We start from the raw sequence: 22,188 nt of genomic DNA, 5'->3' as shown, positions 1-22,188 counted from the left end.
CCCGTCCATCTGTCAGTCCCTGTCCATCCGTCAGTCCCCGTCCGTCCGTCCATCAGTCCCCGCCCGTCTGTCTGTCCGTCAGTCCACGTCTGTCTGTCTGTCTGTCTGTCTGTCAGTCAACGTCTGTCTGACTGTCAGTCCAGGTCTGTCTGTCCGTTCATCAGTCCCCATCTGTCTGTCTGTCCGTCAGTCCCCGTCTGTCTGTCCGTCTGTCCCCGTCTGTCTGTCCGTCAATCAGTCCCCGTCTGTCTGTCTGTCCGTCAGTCCCCGTCTGTCTGTCTGTCCGTCAGTCCCCATCTGTCTGTCTGTCTGTCCGTCAGTCAGTCCCCGTCTGTCTGTCCGTCAGTCAGTCCCCGTCTGTCTGTCCGTCAGTCAGTCCCCGTCTGTCTGTCCGTCAGTCAGTCCCCGTCTGTCTGTCCGTCAGTCAGTCCCCGTCTGTCTGTCCGTCAGTCAGTCCCCGTCTGTCTGTCCGTCAGTCAGTCCCCGTCTGTCTGTCCGTCAGTCAGTCCCCGTCTGTCTGTCCGTCAGTCAGTCCCCGTCTGTCCGTCAGTCAGTCCCCGTCTGTCCGTCAGTCAGTCCCCGTCTGTCTGTCCGTCAGTCAGTCCCCGTCTGTCTGTCCGTCAGTCAGTCCCCGTCTGTCTGTCCGTCAGTCAGTCCCCGTCTGTCTGTCCGTCAGTCAGTCCCCGTCTGTCTGTCCGTCAGTCAGTCCCCGTCTGTCTGTCCGTCAGTCAGTCCCCGTCTGTCTGTCCGTCAGTCAGTCCCCGTCTGTCTGTCCGTCAGTCAGTCCCCGTCTGTGTCTGTCCGTCACTCAGTCCCCGTCTGTGTCTGTCCATCACTCAGTCGGTCAGACTCAAGGTTTCACACACTGACAGACAGACAGACAGACAGACAGACAGACAGACAGACAGACGAACAGCGGGGGAGGGTGAATGGTGAAGTGCTCTAAAGATGAAAGGAGGGACAGATGTGCCCAGTATACACCACAGACACAAACACACACAAGGATGGGTAATGTGTACTTACACAGCCATCGTGGACATTGAGTGTCGCTTCGAGTTTCAGCCGCTGGACAAATTCTCTTCTGCCTGTGCAAAAACAGAAGAAAGACATTCTTATCAAGTCACAATTGTTTAGCCATGACTTGTTACTTTCATTTATTTTTGCACTAATTCAGTCAGCATAAAAAAATAACTGATGAATTCAAGTCATCGACTAGGGTAGATGGCCATCATCGACTTGGGTCGATGACAAAGCAATGGCCATACCCTATATCAGAAGTGTTGGAACCCATTTGTAAGGCTCCGTTTTCTTTTGCCATGGTTTGTTTTCATGCCTCAGCTCTCAGTATTTACAGAGGGAGCAGGAAGATGAATAACGTGTCACATTGATTGCAATGATTCTGTCTTTCTGTGGCTTATAATGTATTATTCATCTTGAGGAAGCCTCCCTCGCATCTGCTGTCACCATCACAGGGAGAGAGGAAGAACCAAATGAGCAGGCTGCCTATCCTGTCGTGAAATAGACTTATTTCAATGTAGAAAGGTTCAGGTTTGGCAGTATTTTATGAATGAACTTGCTTCTAAACTTACACTGTATTAGGCTAAAAGATCCAGGTTTTACAATAAAAATCACCTCAAATTATTCAACTTGCCTTAGAATAGTGAGAAGAAAAAAAAACATTGGGCGAGAATTCATGCCATCAGGTAAAGCGATGACAGACTAGAATCTAAAAACCATTCCTTGTATACTGCAATCGTAGTAGGCATGGAAAGGATGGCCTTAGTTCCATAATCCACTATGACAGACTCTACTGTGCATTGACAGTACACAGCCAATGTCAAAGGCAATCAAGTAGAATTACAGCAGACAGTCATTAACACTATGGCCTGCCTTTGTGACCTTGCGTGCCTCGTGCCAGTCCTGTAATGCTCATATAAAACAAACTAACACTGACGCTTCTTATATTGTGTCGCCTAGCCAGATGAAATTTGAAGGTCCTGTTCAATAACAGAGAGGCAAAGGTAAATAGGTCATGTGATAAATAAGTGGGGCAGATTTTGTCCTACAGCTTGGTTCTAGTTCATTGCTGCTGCATTGCTGTTCAAATCAAACAGTAACAATAGTGTTGTCTCCATTTTCTCCAAATCCCCTCCTTTGTCTTTCAACCTTCAGATATTTAAAGTCAAATGCCCAAAAAGACAATGAGACCCAGATAAACATGTCCCAACCCCTTTTCAATTTGCTGATGGGCATTGATGTCATGGGAAAGTAACGTGATGATAGATTTAGCTGAAACCATGGAGGCTACTTTGATCTTGCTAAATCTCATGGGTGAGGAAGACCGTGCAAAATATAGCCTTAAAATGTGCTATGATTAGCCTAGGCCTAACTATCCCTTGAAGTATCTTTCTAGCTTTTTGTTGGGATTTAGACCCCACAAATGCTATGCTAGCCCCCCTTGGCGGCCGCCCTTTTACAGTGCCAAATTTTGCCTCCAACTGGTATGATTACCTGTCCATTGACAATGACAGCTCTAGCAACACAGCCAGCCTAGTCAAGCTAAATGCAGCGCTAGGCAAATCCATACCCCACCTGCCCCACCCCTGGGCCTGCTAATCATCACTCAAACGCCACTCAGTACAATCACAGGTTAGCTTGGTCCCAGATAGAAAATACACATTTAGCATACAGGTAGCTCCAGACAGCATAGCCACATATAGCATCATGCTATACAAGCTAACGTGACACCAGTGTCACCAAACCCTAGAGGAGTGAATTGACAATGTCCCAAGATGTCTGATTCTGCTTGAAGGAGCCATAGAAATAGGAAACCACTGATATGGATGGAGATGTGTGTCAACATTTGCAATCCATCCGTGACTGAAACTGTCTGGGCTTCTGATTGAAGATGGTTGATATCCTGAATGGCCTGGTTAACACAGTGTCTGGCAAGTCCATAAAGTTTGAGAGCAGAGGTGTTTTTGACTCAATATCACATAGGATACCATGATCATAGCTATGTTGCTAAACACTGTGCATGGTGGTTGATTCTGTAGATTTGCAAGCATGTTGTAATTGTTATTCATCTTTGGGAAACAGAGAATGTGAGACATGCAGAAGATCACATCTCTCAAAGCCACTTCCTCACCACTGATTCACTGAAGTCATACATACATTACACACACACACACACACACACAAAAAGCTTGCCCTAAAGTAAATTGCCAAAATGATATAGCCTAATGATATAGCCTAATTAGCCTACTCCAATAAATAACATAAAAATAGGCTACTACACCAGAAAGCATGATTTGGCTACAGAGGATCGTTAGCTTATTTTTAAAAAACGAAGCTGTGGATTGCTTTAAATCGCATCATCTACAGTTGGAAGGGCCCGCAGTTTGGGCAGCGCGAGCAACAAATGCTAAGCAGATGATTGTTGAGTTGAGACTGTCAGTGAAAAGTAGAGGCCCAGCCAGGCATATCGCAATATTTTAAAATACAATCGCGGGAAAACAGTTTGGAAAGCAAATAGTTATTGCTGTAAAGAGAAGACAAGATTCTAATATGTCTTTAAGTTATCAAAATTCTCGACTGAACTGAGCGAACAGTATTCCCTAGGCCTGCCTATTTGGCACCAGCGGAGAGCATCGGCCATATCCCTGGTGAGTGCTCATATTCACTCTTTATCATTGTTGGGTCAGTGCCACTTGAAAATGTGTTTTTGGCCAATCATTTCCTCCTCCAGGTTACAAGGACATCATATTGTATGAGTCTTCCCTTCTCTTAGGCCTTTTATGTTGCTCCCAAGTGGCCTAAGACACTGCATCTCAATACAAGATGTGTCACTACAGTCCCTGGTTCGAATCCAGGCTGTATCACATCCGGCCGTGATTGGGAGTCCCATAGGTGTAATTTGTGTCAAAAAATAAATAAAACTGTTTCACCTAATGTCTCCAGTCATAAAGTGTAGAATTTCATGAAATGTATTTATAAAAAGGGGACATTTTGTCCCCTGCAAAAAAATGAGAAACTAATTTGATATAGCCAGCCATGAATTGAACAGTCTTTGTTTGCATACAATGATTGAGTTATATTATTAGCCTAAATTATTACTATCCTATCCACTCATCACATTAGGAATAATAGCCTACATAAGTATGCAAATGCGATGATGCATGGAATGCTTTATTATTGGCATAAAGTTGCATTTTTATCGTAACATACTAAGTCAGCTTAAGCTTTGTCTCAATAGGCAATATCAACAAATCTGTGAGCATTAGTAATTGAAGGGAGGCAGTGCATTCCTTACAGGGACAACTCCCTGATTCATCAACATGTCAGTCAACCGCAAAGGTTTGGCCAACATGACCCAACCTGAGAAATGACGTGGTACCTGGTTTTATAGCAATCAAACACAAAGGATCAAACGAACACTGTGTTTCATAATCCTCTTGATAAGTGAATAACACATAACAGTATGATTCTATGGAGCTTGAACATTATTTTTCGCCAGCAAGTGAAACATCCACACAATGAAACTAAAAAGGCACGGACGGAGTGGTAGAACATTGTTGAAATCCATGTTAGCAGAAGGCAACACAACAGATAGGAATCAAATATAAGCACAGCAAATCAAAAACATTGAATATGATTTTCTATTGAGAAAATAGCCTAGGCATATAAAAACATAAGTGTTTTCATCAGAGGGTCATCGATTTTTGTGAATGGTGCTCAAGGAAAAGCCCGGTTCAGTTTCAGGTCAGGGTCCTGACATGAGTGCACATATCCAGTACCCACACTACCAGAGAAAAACACCAGTGCTGTCCTGGTCCACCCACTTGGGATGCCAGTCAGTGTATTAGAGAGCCAAACCCAGGAAGAGTGGCTTGTAGGAGGGACAGCTGAAGGTTAGTAAACAATCACTACAGAGCTGCAGGCAGGAAATAAAGATGAGCAAGGAAGAGGGATTAAGTAAACCAATACATGTCCTCATTATAGAAACAGTAGATTGTTATGATCATTTTGACGTTGATGATTCCATAACTGTAGCCTCCTCTGTCATACGCCTACTGTTTCATCTAAGATCATGTAGTCTGGTGTAGCACACTCATAGAACTCTGTTCCTTACAGACGGTTGAAAAGGTGGTCTTTCTTCTCTAGACCAGAGACTTTAGATTAAGACCCAGGTCAGAGAGAGGCTTTCAATTCCAGTGCATTTCTCACTCAAGCAGATTCATTTCAAAGTCTGTCGGAGTTATATTATGGCTAGCCCATTCGTCCCAAATCGACTGATTCTTTCCTTGTGTGTCGAGGAAAACAAACACTAATGCCAGTGTTTTTAAACACTTACTGTACTCTGATTTTAAAGCTTTGTTTGTGAGCTTTTTTTTAATGATTCCTCCAATCTGTGCTCATGACGTGTCCCAATTAAAATTGTCCCCCATGAAAAGTAACTGAAATTAATGGAGAGCTGTGTTTGGGCGGAAGGAAGCGATGATGATGTTTGGGCTGTCGTTCTGTGAAGCCCAGCAGGGTGTCAAGGATTATGATCAATTATTCAACTCCTGGCCCCATCTCCCACGCATGCACGCACACACGCACGCACACACACACACAGACATCAGTATTACTCACAATTCGTTGTAAGGGGGCCACTTTAGGTTGAGACAATCATTCAGAGGGCCAAACAGGTCTTTACATTTGTTGTACTTTTTCTTCCAATATTATCAATTATCAATTGAGAGCAAATTCAGAGAGCACATACAAATGATTTGATGTACAGCACATCACAAATATATATATATTTGATGTGTGTAAGACCCATATTAAGGGTTACCTCAGTAGTTGGATAAGCAAAAATGTCCATTCTGCTCCTTGACTGAATTCATTCCAAATGTATAGTCTGTTGTTGCAATGCTTGTGAGGCAATCCTGGTGTCCATTGGTCAGTCTGTTTCTCTGTTTTTGTTTCACAATGTTCATTATTGAGTCTCTTCTCCTGCCCTCACATGTTTGGGGCGCCGTCAGTGCACAAAGATGCCAGATTTGACCAGTCAATATTACTATCAGCAAAAAATGTAACAAGGGCTTTCAGAATATCCTCTCCTCGTGTTTGATCCTGAAGGGGCAGTAAACATAAAAGTTCCTTTCTGAATGACTCGTTTTGAGGGAAGCGGACCCAAACACATAATTGGGCAATGTCACTAACATCAGTGCTTTCGTCAAGTGCAATACTAAAACACGGCGCCACGGATGAGTCAGTAATCAGTTGCTTACCGATGTCCTCGCCAATGTTTTCTTCTCTCTCACCCTTATTTAACCAGGAAGGCCAGTTGAGAACAAGTTCTCATTTACAACTGCGACCTGGCCAAGATAAAGAAAAGCAGTGCAACAAAAACAACAACACAGAGTTACACATAAACAAACGTACAGTCAATAACACAATAGAAAAAAATGTATCTATGTACAGTGTGTGCAAATGTAGTAAGATTAGGGAGGTAAGGCAATAAATAGGCCATATTGGCGGAATAATTACAATGTAGCAATAACACTGGAGTGATAGATGTGCAGATGATGATGTGCAAGTAGAGATACTAGGGTGCAAAAAGAGCAAAAATAAATAACAATTTGAGGAATGAGGAGGTTGGGTGGGCAATTTACAGATGGGCTGTGTGCAGGTTCAGTGATTGGTAAGCTGCTCTGACAGCTTATGCTTAAAGTTAGAGAGGGAGATATAAGACTCCAGCTTCAGTGATTTTTGCAATTCGCTCCAATCATTGGCAGCAGAGAACTGGAAGGAAAGGCAGCCAATGAGGAGTTGGCTTTGAGGATGACCAGTGAAATATACCTGCTGGAGCGCGTGCTACTGGTGTGTGTTGCAATGGTGACCAGTGAGCTGAGATATGGCGGGGCTTTACCTAGCAAAGACTTATAGATGACCTGGAGCCAGTGGTTTTGGCGACCAATATGAAGCGAGGGCCAGCCAATGAGAGCATACAGGTCGCAGTGGTGGGTAGTATACGGGGCTTTGGTGACAAAACAGATGGCACTGTGATAGACTACATATAATTTGCTGAGTAGAATGTTGGACGCAATTTTGTAAATGACATCGCCAAAGTCAAGGATTGGTAGGATAGTCAGTTTCACGAGGGTATGTTTAGCAGCATGAGTGAAGAAGGCTTTGTTGCGAAATAGGAAGCCGATTCTAGATTTAATTTTGGATTGGAGATGCTTAATGTGAGTCTGGAAGGAGAGTTTACAGTCTAACCAGACACCTAGGTACAGTTGAAGTCAGAAGATTACATACACTTAGGTTGGAGTCATTAAAACTTGTTTCTTAACCACTCCACAAATCTCTTGCTAAGAAACTATGGTTTTGGCAAGTTGGTTAGGAGATCTACTTTGTGCATGACACAAGTAATTTTTCCAACAATTGTTTACAGACAGATTATTTCACTTATAATTGACTGTATCACAATTCCAGTGGGTCAGAAGTTTACATACACAAAGGTAAATGTGCCTTTAAACAGCTTGGAAAATTCCTGAAAATGATTTCATGGCTTTAGAAGCTTCTGATAGGCTAATTGACGTCAATTGGAGGTGTACCTGTGGATGTATTTCAAGGCCTACCTTCAAACTCAGTGCCTCTTTGCTTGACATCATGGGAAAATCAAAAGAAATCAACCAAGACCTCAGAAAATAAATTGTAGACCTCCACAAGTCTGGTTCATCCTTGGGAACAATTTCCAAACGCCTGAAGGTACCACGTTCATCTGTACAAACAATAGTATGCAAGTATAAACACCATGGGACCACACAGCCGTCATACCGCTCAGGAAGAATACGAGTTATGTCTCCTAGAGATGAACGTACTTTGGTGCGAAAAGTCCAAATCAATCCCAGAACAACAGCAAAGGACCTTGTGAAAATGCTGGAGGAAACAGGTACAAAAGTATCTATATCCACAGTAAAACAAATCCAATATTGACATAACCTGAAAGGTTAAAGAACTCTGAGTGTATGTAAACTTTTGACCCACTCGGAATGTGATGAAATAAATAAAATATTAAATAAATCATTCTCTCTACTATTATTCTGACATTTCACATTCTTAAAATAAAGTGGTGATCCTAACTGACCAAAGACAGGGAATTTTTACGAGGATTAAATGTCAGGAATTGTGAAAAACTGAGTTTAAATGTATTTGGCTAAGGTGTATGTAAACTTCCGACTTCAACTGTATCTGTAGTTGTCCGCATATTCTAAGTCAGAACCGTCCAGAGTAGTGATGCTAGTTGGGCGGGCGGGCGCGGGCAGCAATCGGTTGAAGAGCATGCATTTAGTTTTACTTGTATTTAAGAGCAGTTGGAGGCCACAGAAGGAGTGTTGTACGGCATTGAAGCTTGTCTGGAGGTTTGTTAACACAGTGTCCAAAGAAGGGCCAGAAGTATACAGAATGGTGTCGTCTGCATAGAAATGGATCAGAGAATCACCAGCAGCAGGAGCGACATCATTGATGTATACAGAGAAAAGAGTTGGCCCGAGAATTGAACCCTGTGGCACCCACGTAGAGACTGCCAGAGGTCCGGAAAACAGGCCCTCCGATTTGACACACTGAACTGTCTGAGAAGTAGTTGGTGAACCAGGCGAGGCAGTAATTTGAGAAACCAAGGCTGTTGAGTCTGCCAATAAGAATGCGGTGATTGACAGAGTCGAAAGCCTTGGCCAGGTCGATGAAGAAGGCTGCACAGTACTGTCTTTTATCGATGGCAGTTATGATATTGTTTAGGAACTTGTGCGTGGCTGAGGTGCACCCATGACCAGCTCTGAAACCAGATTGCATAGAGGAGAAGGTACGGTGGGATTTGAAATGGTTGGTGATGTGTTTATTAACTTGGCTTTCGGAGACTTTAGAAAGGCAGGGCAGGATGGATATAGGTCTATAACAGTTTGGGTCTAGAGTGTCACCCCCTCTGAAGAGGGGGATGACTGCTGCACCTTTACAATCTTTTGGGATCTCAGGCGATAGGAAAGAGAGTTTGAACTGGCTAGTAATAGGGGTTGCAACAATTGCGGTGGAGAATTTTAGAAAGAGATGGTCCAGAATGTCTAGCCCAGCTGATTTGTAGGGGTCCAGAATTTGCAGCTCTTTCAGGACATCAGGGGTAGCCAGGTGGTAAGCAAAGCCAGCCGTAGAAAAATGCTTTTTGAAATTCTCGATTATCGTGGATTTATCGGTGGTGACAGTGTTTCCGAGCCTCAGTGCAGTGGGCAGCTGGGAGGAGGTGCTCTTATTCTCCATGTTCTTTACAGTGTCCCAAAACTTTGGGGAATTTGTGTTACAGGATGCAAATTTCTGTTTGAAAAAGCTAGCCTTTGCTTTCCTACCTGACTGTGTATATTGGTTCCTAACTTCCTGAAAAGTTGCATATCGCGGGGGCTATTCGATGCTAATGCAATCCACCACAGGATGTTTTGTGCTGGTTAAGGGCAGTCAAGTCTGGAGTGAACCAGGGGCTATATCTGTTCTTAGTTCTACATTTTTTTGAATGGGGCATGCTCATTTATGATGGTGAGGAAAGCACTTTTAAAGAATAACCAATCGTCTACTGATGTGATGAGGTCAAAATCCTTCCAGGATACCTGGGTCAGGTCGATTAGAAAGGCCTGCTCGCTGAAGAGTTTTAGGGAGCGTTTGACAGTGATGAGTAGTGGTCGTTTGACCGCGGACCCATTACGGACGCAGGCAATGAGGCAGTGATCGTTGAGATCCTGGTTGAAGATAGGAAAAGTGTATTTAGAGGGAAGGTTGGTCAGGGTGATATCTATGACGGTGCCCATGTTTAAGGATTTGGGGTTGTACCTGGTAGGTTCCTTGATAATTTGTGTGAGATTGAGGGCCTCTTGCTAAGATTGTAGGACGGCCGGGGTGTTTAGCATATCCCAGTTTAGGTCACCTAACAGTATGAACTTTGAAGATAAGTGAGGGCAATCAATTCGCATATGGAGTCCAGGGCACAACTGGGGGCTGAGGGGAGTCTATAGCAAGCGGCAACAGTGAGAGACTTTCTGGAAAGGTGGATTTTTAGAAGTAGAAGCTCGAACTGTTTGGGTACAGACCTGGATAGCATGACAGAACTCTGCAGGCTATCTCTGCAGTAGATTGTGACCCCGCCCCCTTTGGCAGTTCTATCTTGGCGGAAAATGTTGTAGTTGGGGATGGAAATTTCAGAATTTTTGGTGGCCTTCCTAAGCCAGGATTCAGACACGGCTAGGACATCAGGGTTGGCGGAGTGTGCTTAAGCAGTGAATAAACAAACATAGATGTCTTCTATGAGTCTTGTTATTGTCGAGTCTGAGTGTTGCAGTCCCTTAATTTGCTTCAAAATAGCTTCCTTGTTTGTTACATCAGCATACAATATTTCAGCTGAGGCCAAAATACATTACTTGACAATCTCCGCATCTTTGAAGGCCTTATTGTTTCTCGCGAGTATCCAAGCAATCTCAAATGTTGCCTCTGTCATTTTCCCTGCAACAGTGCTAGATCCTTTGAGCTGTCCTTTGAGTTGCGCTATTTTGTTGTTGAGGTTGCTTTGTGGCGGATATGTTTTGTCAACATGGGCATGGTGTGACTGGATTTCACTCTAAATTTGCTGACTTAAAACAATTGACTGCCTTCTGGCAAACAAGACAAAGTGAGCTAATCCCATTATCTCTTCTTGAATCAACCCTATCCTTCTCTTAGCCACCAGAGCCACGTTAGCTAGCTATATTTCTCCGCCGCCATCTTCCTGATCGTTTGTTCATAGCTTTCAAGTTGTTTCCAGCTCTTACCCCTCATATTCATTGTCAATAGATTTACATTTCTTTTTTACAATAAATCGATCCATGTCTACCAGACTGCAAAATTAGCTAGTATCAAACTGAAATGTGTCGGTCTCTGTAGCTGAGCAGTTGCGTTCTATTTCGGCCAACATTCTATTTCGGCCTGTCTGTTCAACAGCGGAGCTATACTGCTGTCCAGGGAACAATATATATATTCAATGAAGTGATTCAGGCCTGCATTAAACACATTGAATTGAAATTGTAATCATTGTTATGTATTATGAATGGGAAATAGGAAAATCACAGCGAGCCGCAAATTAACAGCTCGCGGCAATGAGTACCACTGCTCTACATGCAGAGAACTGATGTGTAGGAGGTAAAGTTATGTGTATGGGCAACGGTAACGGTAACAAAATGACGCCGAGACTCAGATTTCTGGCAGCATAATGCTGTGGTGATGTTATTCAGCGGCAGGGACTGGGAGACTAGTCAGGATCGAGGCAAAGAGTAACGGAGTAAAGTACAGAGAGATCCTTGATGAAAACCTGCTCCAGAGCACTGCAGACCTCCAGAGCGCTGTGAACCTGGAAGGTTCACCTTCCAACAGGACATTGACCCTAAGCACACAGCCAAGACAACACAGGAGTGGCTTTGGGACAAGTCTCTGAATGTCCTGAGTGGCCCAGCCAGAGCCTGGACTTGAACCCCATCGAACATCTCTGGAGAGACTTGAGAGGATCTGCAGAGAAGAATGGGAGAAACTCCCCAAATACAGGTGTGCCAAGCTTGAAGAATCATACCCAAGAAGATGCAATGCTATCATCTCTGCCAAAGGTGCTTCAACAAAGTACTGAGTAAAGGGTCTGAATACTCATGTAAATGTGTGATATTTCAGCCTTTTCTTTTTAATAACTTAGCTAAAATTTCTAAAAAAACTGTTTTTGCTTTGTCATTATGGGGTATTGTGATGAGTGAAACAAAACAATTTAATCAATTTTAGAATAAGGCTGTAATGTAACAAAATGTAGAAAAAGTCAAGGGGTCTGAATACTTTCCGAATACACTGTAAAATAGATTAAATTGAGATTGTGACAGTGATCTGCACACTTGTCCGACGTGTGTTTATTTTATGCCTGCTACGTAAGAGAGACAAGAATTCATGATGAGAGGAGAACAGTTGCTTCGCGAGGTAACTACCTGAAAATACATTATCTAAGTGATTGATATTTGGTATTCAGCAGTCATAAAAGTATGCCTTATTTACTTTGAAGAAGTACTAAAATAGTGTTTTTTTTTTTCAAACAGCATAGGCAGCAGCTCTTTAGAGATGAGATGACTTTGAATGAAATAAAGTCATCAAATAAAACAAATGTAATAAACACAAATGAAATATTTGATTAAAGTAATGAGAATAAGCAGTAAATGGGCAGTCACTACCATCATGGAACTTGTATTAATTACTTTAAAAAAAAATAATAATCGAACGGAAACTGAACCGACCTCAGAAAGCACTAATCGCTCAGCACTACTTACACGGAACCCAAACCAGCTGCGCGCGTGCGCCATCGTGCATAAATGTTTTTTGTCCCCCTTCACCAAACGCGATCACGACACGCAGGTTAAAATATCAAAACAAACTCTGAACCAATTACATTAATTTGGGGACAGGTCGAAAAGCATTAAACATGTATGGCAATTTAGCTAGTTAGCTTGCACTTGCTAGCTAATTTGTTCTATTTAGCTAGCTTGCTGTTGCTAGCTAATTTGTCCTGGGATATAAATATTGAGTTTTATTTTACCTGAAATGCACAAGGTCCTCTACTCCGACAATTAATCCACACATAAAACGGCCAACCGAATCGTTTCTAGACATCTCTCCTCCTTCCAGGCTTTTTCATCTTTGAACTTATATGGTGATGGCATCTACACTTTCATAGTATTACCACAACAACCGGCAAAACAGTTCGTCTTTCAATCACCCATGTGGGTATAACCAATGAGGAGATGGCACGTGGGTACCTGCTTCTATAAACCAATGAGGAGATGGGAGAGGCAGGACTTGCAGCGCGATCTGCGTCAGAAATAGAAAGGAGTTCTATTTTAGCCTTTGGCATCGCAGACGCTCGTTGGCGCACGAGAGCAGTGTGGGTGCAATAATTGAATAACATGGATTTCTACATTTATTTTGCGACGCTCGCGCACGCGACATGTCCGGTCTGGTCAGCATGTTACTGTAGTTCCATAACCAAAATAGATTTTTTTCAAACTGAAGGTGTTAACATTTCACCTTTTCTATATTTTCTTTTGTTACAAAGTGGGATTAAAGGAATTTAAATTTTTGGTCAACGATCTACACAATTTACTCTAATGACAAAGTGGAAGAAAAATTCTAACACTTATGAAAAATAAGACCAATATATTTTGTTTAGATAAGTATTCACCCCCCCTGAGACAATACATGCAACTCACTGCCTTCCTGAAGACAAACAATCTATACAAAATGCTTCAGACTGGTTTTAGACCCCATCATAGCACCGAGACTGCATTGGGAAAGGTGGTAAATGACCTTTTAATGGTGTCATACCAAGGCTCTTCATCTGTCCTCGTACTCCTAGACCTTAGTGCTGCTTTTGATACCATCAATCACCACATTCTTTTGGAGAGATTGGAAACCCAAATTGGTCTACACGGACAAGTTCTGGCCCGGTTTAGATCTTATCTGTCGGAAAGATATCAGTTTGTCTCTGTGGATGGTTTGTCCTCTTGACAAACCAACTGTAAATTTCGGTGTTCTTCAAGGTTCCGTTTTAGGACCACAATTGTTTTCACTCTATATTTTACATCTTGGTGATGTCATTTCGGAAACATAATGTTAACTTTCACTTCTTTGCGGACGATACACAGCTGGACATTTCGATGAAACATGGTGAAGCCCGAAAATTGCCCTCCCTGGAAGCATATGTTTCAGACATAAGGAAGTGGATGGCGGAAAATGTGTTACTTTTAAACTCAGACAAAACAGACGCGCTAGTTCTAGGTCCCAAGAAACAAAGAGATCTTCTGTTGGATCTGACAATTAATCTTGATGGTTGTACATTAGTCTCGTTAATCTTGATGGTTGTAGTCTCAAACTGAAGGACCTCGGCGTTACTATGGACCCTGATCTCTCTTTTAACGAACATATCAAGACTGTTTCAAGGACAGCTTATTTCCATCTACGTAACATTGCAAAAATCAGAAACCTCCTGTGCAAAAATGTATCCATGCTTTTGTCACTTCTAGATGAATCTACTGCAATGCCCTACCTTCTTGGCTAACTGGATAAATCACAAAATAAACTTCAGTTAGTGCTAAACACCGCTGCTGGAATCTTGACTAGAACCAAAAAATGTGATCATATTACTCCAGTGCTAGCCTCTCTACACTAGCTTCCTGTTAAGGCTAGGGCTGATTTCAAGGTTTTACTGCTAACCTACAAAGCATTACATGGGATTGCTCCTACCTATCTTTCCAATTTGGTCCTGCCGTACATACACATACGCTCACAAGACGCAGGCCTCCTAATTGTCCCTAGAATTTCTAAGCAAACAGCTGGAGGCAGGGCTTTCTCCTATAGAGCTCCATTTTTATGAAATGGTCTGCCTATCCATGTGAGAGATGCAGACTCGGTCTCGACCTTTAAGTCTTTATTGAAGACTCATCTCTTCAGTAGGTCCTATGATTGAGTGTAGTCTGGCCCAGGGGTGTGAAGGTGAACGAAAAGGCACTGGAGCGACGAACCGCCCTTGCTGTCTCTGCCTGGCCGGTTCCCCTCTCTCCACTGGGATTTTCTGCCTCTAACCCTATTACAGGGGCTGAGTCACTGGCTTACTGGGGCTCTTCCATGCTGTCGCTAGGAAGGGTGCGTCAGTTGAGTCACTGATGTGATCTTCCTGTCTGGGTTGGCGCCCCCCCTCGGGTTCGTGCCGTGGGGGAGATCTTCGTGGGCTATACTCTGCCTTGTCTCAGTGTAGTAAGTTGGTGATTTGAAGATATCCCTCTAATGGTGTGGGGGCTGTGCTTTGGTAAAGTGGATGGGGTTATATCCTGCCTGGTTGGCCGTGCTTCTACACCTGCATTGCTTGCTGTTTGGGGTTTTAGGCTGGGTTTCTGTACAGCACTTTGTGACATCAGCTGATGTAAGAAGGGATTTATAAATACATTTGTTTGATTGGCCCTGTCTGGGGGTATCGTCGGACGGGGCCACAGTGTCTCCCGACCCCTCCTGTCTCAGCCTCCAGTATTTATGCTGCAATAGTTTATGTGTTGGGGGGCTAGGATCAGTCTTATATCTGGAGTACTTCTCCTGTCTTATCCAGTGTCCTGTATGAATTTAAGTATGCTCCCTCTAACTCTCTTCTCTCGGAGGACCTGAGCCCTAGGACCATGCCTCATGACTACCTGGCCTGATGACTCCTTGCTGTACCCAGTCCACCTCAGTGCACCTGCTGCTGCTTCAGTTTCAATTGTTCTGCCTGCGGCTATGGAACCCTGACCTGTTCACCGGACGTGCTACCTTGTCCCAGACCTGCTGTTTGACTCTCTCTCTCTACAGCACCTGCTGTCTCAAACTCTAAATGATCGGCTATAAAAAGCCAACTTACCTTTACTCCTGAGGTGCTGACCTGTTGCAGCCTCTATAACCACTGTGATTATTATTATTTGACCCTGCTGGTCATCTATGAAAGTTTGAACATCTTGGCCATGTACTGTTATAATCTCCACCCGGCACAGCCACCCCACAGAGCCTGGTTCCTATCTAGGTTTCTTCCTAGGTTCCTGCCTTTCTCTGGAGTTTTTCCTAGCACCATGCTTCTACATCTGCATTGCTTGCTGTTTGGGGTTTTAGGCTGGGTTTCTGTAAAGCACTTTGTGACATTGGCTAATGTAAAAAGGGCTTTATAAATACATTTGATTGATTGATTGATTGATTGATTGATTTTAGAAACACCTTTGGCAGTGATTATAGCTGTGAGTCTTTTTAGGTAAGTCTGTAAGAGCTTTGCACACCTGGATTGTACAATATTGCCCATTATCATTTTTTTTAATTATTCAAGCTCTGTCAAGTTGGTTGTTGATCATTGCTAGAAAGCCATTTTCTGGTCTTGCCATAGATTTAAGCCGATTTAGGTCAAAACTGTAACTCGACCACTCAGGAACATTCACTGTCTTCTTAGTAAGCAACTCAAGTGTAGATTTGGCCTTGTGTTTAAGGTTTATGTCCTGCTGAAAGGTGTATTTTTCCCCCAGTGTCTGGTGGAAAGCAAACTGAACCAGGTTTTCCTCTAGGATTTTGCCTGCGCTTAGCTATATTCGGTATCTCTTTATCCTAAAAAACACCCTAATCCTTGCCAATGACAAGCATACCCATAACATGATGCAACCACCATCATGCTTGAAAATCTGAAGAGTGGAACTCAGTGATGTTTTGGGATTTGTCCAAAACATAACGTTTTGTATTCAGGACATAATGGTAATTTCTTCGTCACATTTTTTACAGTATTACTTAAGTGCCTTGTTGCAAACAGGATGCATGTGCAGGCTTCCTTCTTTTCACTCTGTAATTTAGGTTAATATCGTGAAGTAACTACAATGTTGTTGATCCATCCTTAGTTCTCATATCACAACCATTAAACTCGGTAACTGTTTTAAAATCACCATTGGCCTCATGGTGAAATTCTTGAGCAGTTTCCTTCCTCTATGGCAATGGAGTTAGGAAGGACGCCTGTATCTTTGTATTGATACTGGGTGTAAAAACGAATTAATAACCACCATACTCAAAGGGATATTCAGCTTATGCTTTTAATTTATTTTTTAAACACATCTACCAAATCGGGGCCCTTTTTGAGAGACATTGAAAAACCTTCCTGGTCTTTGTGGTTTAATCTGTGCTTGAAATTCACTACTCGATTGAGGGACCTTACAGATGTGTGGTAGTCATTCAAAAAGCATGTTAACCCCTATTATTGAACACAGCATGAGTCCATGCAACATATGTGATTTGTTAAATTATTTATGCTTGCCATAACAAAGGGGTTGAATACTTGACTCAAGACAATTCAGTTCTTCATTTTTTATTAATTTGGAAAAATGTCTTCAAAACAAAATTTCACTTTGACATTAAGGGTAGTGTGTGTAGATCAGTGGCACAAAATATAACATTTAAAATTCAGGCTGTAAGTATGGCTAGACGGTGCACTGTCCTTCTCTCAGCACATATCAAAGCTGCAGGCTAAAGTTAAATCTAGCTTGGTTTCCTCTATCGTAATCGTTCCTCTTTCACCCCAGCTGCCAAACTAACCCTGATTCAGATGACCATCCTACCCATGCTAGATTACAGATACATAATTTATAGATCGGCAGGTAAGGGTGCTCTCGAGCTGCTAGATGTTCTTTACCATTCGGCCATCAGATTTGCCACCAATGCTTCTTATAGGACACATCACTGCACTCTATACTCCTCTGTAAACTGGTCATCTCTATATACCCGTCGCAAGACCCACTGGTTGATGCTTATTCATAAAACCCTCTTAGGCCTCACTCCCCCCATCTGAGAAATCTTCTGCAGCCCTCATCCTCCACATACAACACTCGTTCTGCCAGTCACATACTGTTAAAGGTCCCAAAAGCACACTTCCATGGGACGTTCCTCTTTTCAGTTCGCTGCAGCTAGCGACTGGAACGAGCTGCAACAAACACTCAAACTGAACAGTTTTATCTCAATCTCTTCATTCAAAGACTCAATCATGGACACTCTTACTGATAGTTGTGGCTGCTTTGTGTGATGTATTGTTGTCTCTACCTTCTTGCCCTTTGTGCTGTTGTCTGTAACCAATAATGTTTGTACCATGTTTTGTGCTGCTACCATGTTGTGTTGCTACCATGCTGTGTTGTCATGTGTTGCTGCCTTGCTATGTTGTTGTCTTAGGTCTCTCTTTATGTAGTGTTGTGTTTCTCGTTGTGATATGTGTTTTGTCCTATATTTATATTGTATTTATTTTTATTTCAGGCCCCCGTCCCCGCAGAAGGCCTTTTGGTAGGCCGTCATTGTAAATAAGAATTTGTTCTTAACTGACTTAACTAGTTAAATAAAGGTTAAATAAAAATAAATAATATAACACAAAATGTTGAAAAAGTAAAGGGGTGTGAATACTTTCTGAAGGCACTGTATATCATGACACCCCATTCTTTCTGCAGACATCTTTGAATCTTAATTTGGAGTAGATATTTAACAGAATGTTTAAATCATTGAGACTTATTTACCCAAGTTGGTCCACATGGACCAAAGCAGATTTGTTAAAAAGTGTTATCCTTGGATAACCTCTGTCGACTATTACATGTTCAGCTTATTTTTGTGTGGGGCTCCCGAGTGGCGCAGCAGTCTAAGGAACGGCATCTAAGTGCTAGAGGATTCAATACAGACCCTGATTTGATCCTGGGCTGTATCACAACCAGCCGTGACTAGGAGTCCCATATGGTGGCGCACAATTGGCCTAGCATCGTCCGGGTTAGGGGAGGGTTTGGCTGGGGTAGGCCGTCATTGTAAAATAAGAATTTGTTCTTAAATGACTTGCCAAGATAAACATATCTTAGATGCTTCATCAGAAACAAGCTTCTTGGGCTGTATCATCTCTCAACGGAGAAAAAGCTTCTGATAGACTAGAATGGTCAAATCTCTAATCTGCCTTGGAAGATATGGGAATTGGCTCCAATTTCATTAATATGATTAAATACTATATGCCAATCCCTCAGCCATAGTTATAACAGGCCATATATGCTCAGCTCTGTTCAGAATCAATAAAGCAGTAGACAAGTTGATCCAATTTCACCTTTTCTATTCAAATCAAATCAAATTTTATTTGTCACATACACATGGTTAGCAGATGTTAATGCGAGTGTAGCGAAATGCTTGTGCTCTTATTATCCATGGAACCCCTGGCCTAAGCGATTCGTCAATCGAAGAAAATAACACTTCTCTAAAATCTACTGATCACTTCATCTCATTATGCGCAGACAATATTTTACTATATTTAGACAATGTATCTCAATCGCTCCCAAACGCACTGAAGACCGTAGATACATTTTATTGCTTGAGATTAAGCTGAATTTATCTAACCAAAATCAGCCCTACTGCCTCTCAAGACCCCGATGGAGGACTCCATCTCTACTTATGGAACCCTGATAGTTATCTTTTTATATATGGGAGTATATATATTTCCTTAGATAAAACCATAGCCACAAATTAACAAAATGCTCAAAATCAGTTAAATCTGGCCTTGGTAGATGGAATAATATCCCAGTTGCTTTAACCAGCAGAATATCTATTGTCAAAATGAATGTAATGCCACTGCTGAATTTCTGTAGATCAATGCTTCCCATGGCTCCCCCTTCTGGCTATCGGGATACAATTCATAGTCCAGTCTCAAAATGTACAGTACCAGTCAAAAGTTTGGACACACCTACTTATTCCTGGGTTTGTCTTTATTTGTACTATTTTCTACATTATAATAATAGTGAAGACATCAAAACTATGAAAAAACACATATGGAATAATTTAATAACCAAAACAGTGTTTAACAAATCCAAATATACTTTATTTTTGAGATTCTTCAAAAGTAGTCACCCTTTGCCTTGATGACAGCCTTGCATACTCTTGGCATTCGCTCAACCAGCTTCATGAGGTAGTCACCTGGAATGCATCTTAATTAACAGGTGTGCTGTGTTAAAAGTTAATTTGTGGAATTTATTTCCTTCTTAATACGTTTGAGCCAATCAGTTGTGTTGTGACAAGATAGGGGTGGTATACAGAAGATAGCCTTACTTGGTAAAAGACCAAGTCCATATTATGGCAAGAACAGCTCAAATAGGCAAAGAGAAATGACAGTCCATCATTGCTTTAGGACATGAAGGTCAGTCAATAAGGAAAATGTCAAGAACTTTGAAAGTTTCTTTAAAGTGCTGTTGCAAAAACCATGAAGTGCTATGATGAAACTGGCTCTCATGAGGACCGCCACAGGAAAGGAAGACCCAGAGTCACCTCTGCTGCAGAGGATACGTTCATTAGAGTTAACTGTACCTCAGATTGCAGCCCAAATAAATGCTTCACAGAGTTCAAGTAACAGACACATCTCAACAGCAACTGTTCAAAGCAGACTGTGTGAATCAGGACTTCATGGTCGAATTGCTGCAAAGAAACAACTACTAAAAGACACCAATAAGAAGAAGAGACTTTCCTGGGCCAAGAAACATGAGCAATGGATATTAGACCGGCGGAAATCTGTCCTTTGGTCTGATGAGTCCAAATGTGAGATATTTGGTTCCAACCGCCTGTCTTTGTGAGACGCAGAGTAGGTGAACAGATGATCTCTGTATGTGTAGTTCCCACCGTGAAGCATGGAGGAGGTGTGATGGTGTGCAGGTGCTTTGCTGTCAGTGATTTATTTAGAATTCAAGGCACACTTAACCAGGATGGCTAACACAGCATTCTGCAGCGATACGCCATCCCATCTGGTTTGTGCTTAGTGGGACTATAATTTGTTTTTCAACAGGAAAATGAGTCAACACATCTCCAGGCTGTGTAAGGGCTATTTAACAAAGAGTGATGGGAGTGCTGCATCAGATGACATGGCCTCCACAATCACCCAACCTCAACCCAAATGAGATGGTTTGAGATGAGTTGGACCGCAGAGTGAAGGAAAAGCAGCCAACAAGTGCTCAGCATACGTGGGAACTCTTTCAAGACTGTTGGAAAAACATTCCAGGTGAAGCTGGTTGAGAGAATACCAAGTGTGCAAAGCTGTCATCAAGGAAAAGGGTGGCTACTTTGAAGAATCTCAAATATAAATTATATTTTGATTTGTTTAACACTTTTTGGGTTTTCTACATGATTCCATGTGTTATTTCATAGTTTTGATTTCTTCACCATTATTCTAAAATGTAGAAAATAGTCAAAAAAGAAAGAAAGAAAACAAACCCCTTGAATGAGTAGGTGTGTGCAAACTTCTGACTGGTACTGTATAATATAATGATAGTTACTAATTTGATTAGCAACTGGGCAAATTGCAATAATCAATATTTCCAATGACTAAGCCCAATTCTATATTCTGTCGAAATACAATCTTCAAATGACCAGCATTATTATTATTGTTATTATTTATTTTGTAAGGACAAAAGGTAGACTGCAGATGGATATAGAAATGTACCCCTGGGTACCATCTACAACTAGTGTAACCTCTGTGTGGAAATAATTGGTTAATCAAACATCAATATCAACACAGGAATTGACAGAACTATAAGTAATGGTGTATCTTAGATGTCGCTACCTAAAAAGGCATAGCTAGATGTGGCAAGCAAAGGGGTATTGTTACAAATAGCCAGCTGCCCAAGCGGAAAGGCAAGCAATCGTTGCAATGAAACGAAGTATCAACACTAATGTCTAAACTGGGAAACAAATTAGCGACAATGTTGTTGCAAGTTTGTATTTCACGTGTCAGCAAGCTAATCGAAAATATAGTTAGCTAGCTAGTTAACTGATCGACGTTCACTAGCTGTAGCAAATTATTTTGGACCCAGTCAGGAGCTCTTACCTAAGTAGTTGATCCTGACAGCATTCGGTTCATTATATCCAATAGAGCGCTTGTTAACATCCCAAACCAGGTTACCAGAGCAGGACATCATGCTCGAACCTCCTTTTACTTAAAAATAGCATTGAAATACAGTTGTAAACCCTGCCTTCTGACTATCGCCTTTGGATGTTGTTTTGCTTGTTCTCTGCGGGGTCGTTGGGGCCGTTGCGACGTACAGTAGCTAGCTAGTAACGTCAGCATGGGCGCTAAGCTAACTCTAGCTATATCAAGCTTTTATCTTTATCGCCCCTCTTCACTTTGCAGCCTCTCTTCGGTCGCTATATTCTTCTGATGCTTGTTATTTGGATGGCTCTCTACTTCCCTGTCTTGTTGTGTCAAACCCTTCCTATGCAACCAATGAACTCCCTGGTTGAAACAACGCAATAAAGCAGGTTCTCAGTGGTATGTGAACCGTTCTATGCGTTGTATTTCTATGTTCGAGACCATTAATCGAGACCGTCAACATTGCAGCGGTATGACGAAGCACTCAAGGAGAAGAACCTAGTCTCTAACAATATTAGTTGAAAAACCAGTTGAGGCCATTATATATAATCTAGTTATAATTGCGCGATTATGTAGTAAAGTGTTATCATATTAATACTGGATGTGTAGGTAGATTAACAAATGGTAGACTCTGGGGACCGTTCAGCAGGACGCAACGTTTTGGAGCATTCAGATGAAACGCGTCAAGTTCCTTG

At 42.2% G+C, this 22,188-nt stretch overlaps 1 protein-coding gene across 23 annotated transcripts in view; it reads right to left on the bottom strand.

Moving 5' to 3' along the window:
- Nucleotides 1–21,967, bottom strand: part of LOC110501341 (DDB1- and CUL4-associated factor 6) — a 75,605-nt gene extending 53,638 nt beyond the window's left edge. For 22 of the 23 annotated variants that reach the window (XM_021578837.3, XM_021578839.3, XM_021578840.3 and 19 more), the window contains exons 1-2: nucleotides 21,452–21,929; nucleotides 1,024–1,085 (exon numbers count right to left, since the gene is read on the bottom strand). In XM_021578837.3, coding sequence (XP_021434512.3) covers nucleotides 1,024–1,085; nucleotides 21,452–21,542 — 153 coding nt within the window. In that variant the 5' untranslated portion in view covers nucleotides 21,543–21,929. Of the gene's footprint in view, nucleotides 1–1,023; nucleotides 1,086–21,451 lie in introns of all 23 variants that reach the window. The other variant, XM_090215426.1, reaches the window with a different exon arrangement.
- Nucleotides 21,968–22,188: the final 221 nt, after the last annotated feature.

Source organism: Oncorhynchus mykiss, chromosome 22, assembly GCF_057628025.1.
Source record: "Oncorhynchus mykiss isolate SJ-2025 chromosome 22, ASM5762802v1, whole genome shotgun sequence".
NCBI classification, from domain to species: Eukaryota; Metazoa; Chordata; class Actinopteri; order Salmoniformes; family Salmonidae; genus Oncorhynchus; species Oncorhynchus mykiss.
The sequence above is the reverse complement of the archived record's forward strand: the minus strand, read 5'-3'. Positions and strand labels throughout refer to the sequence as shown.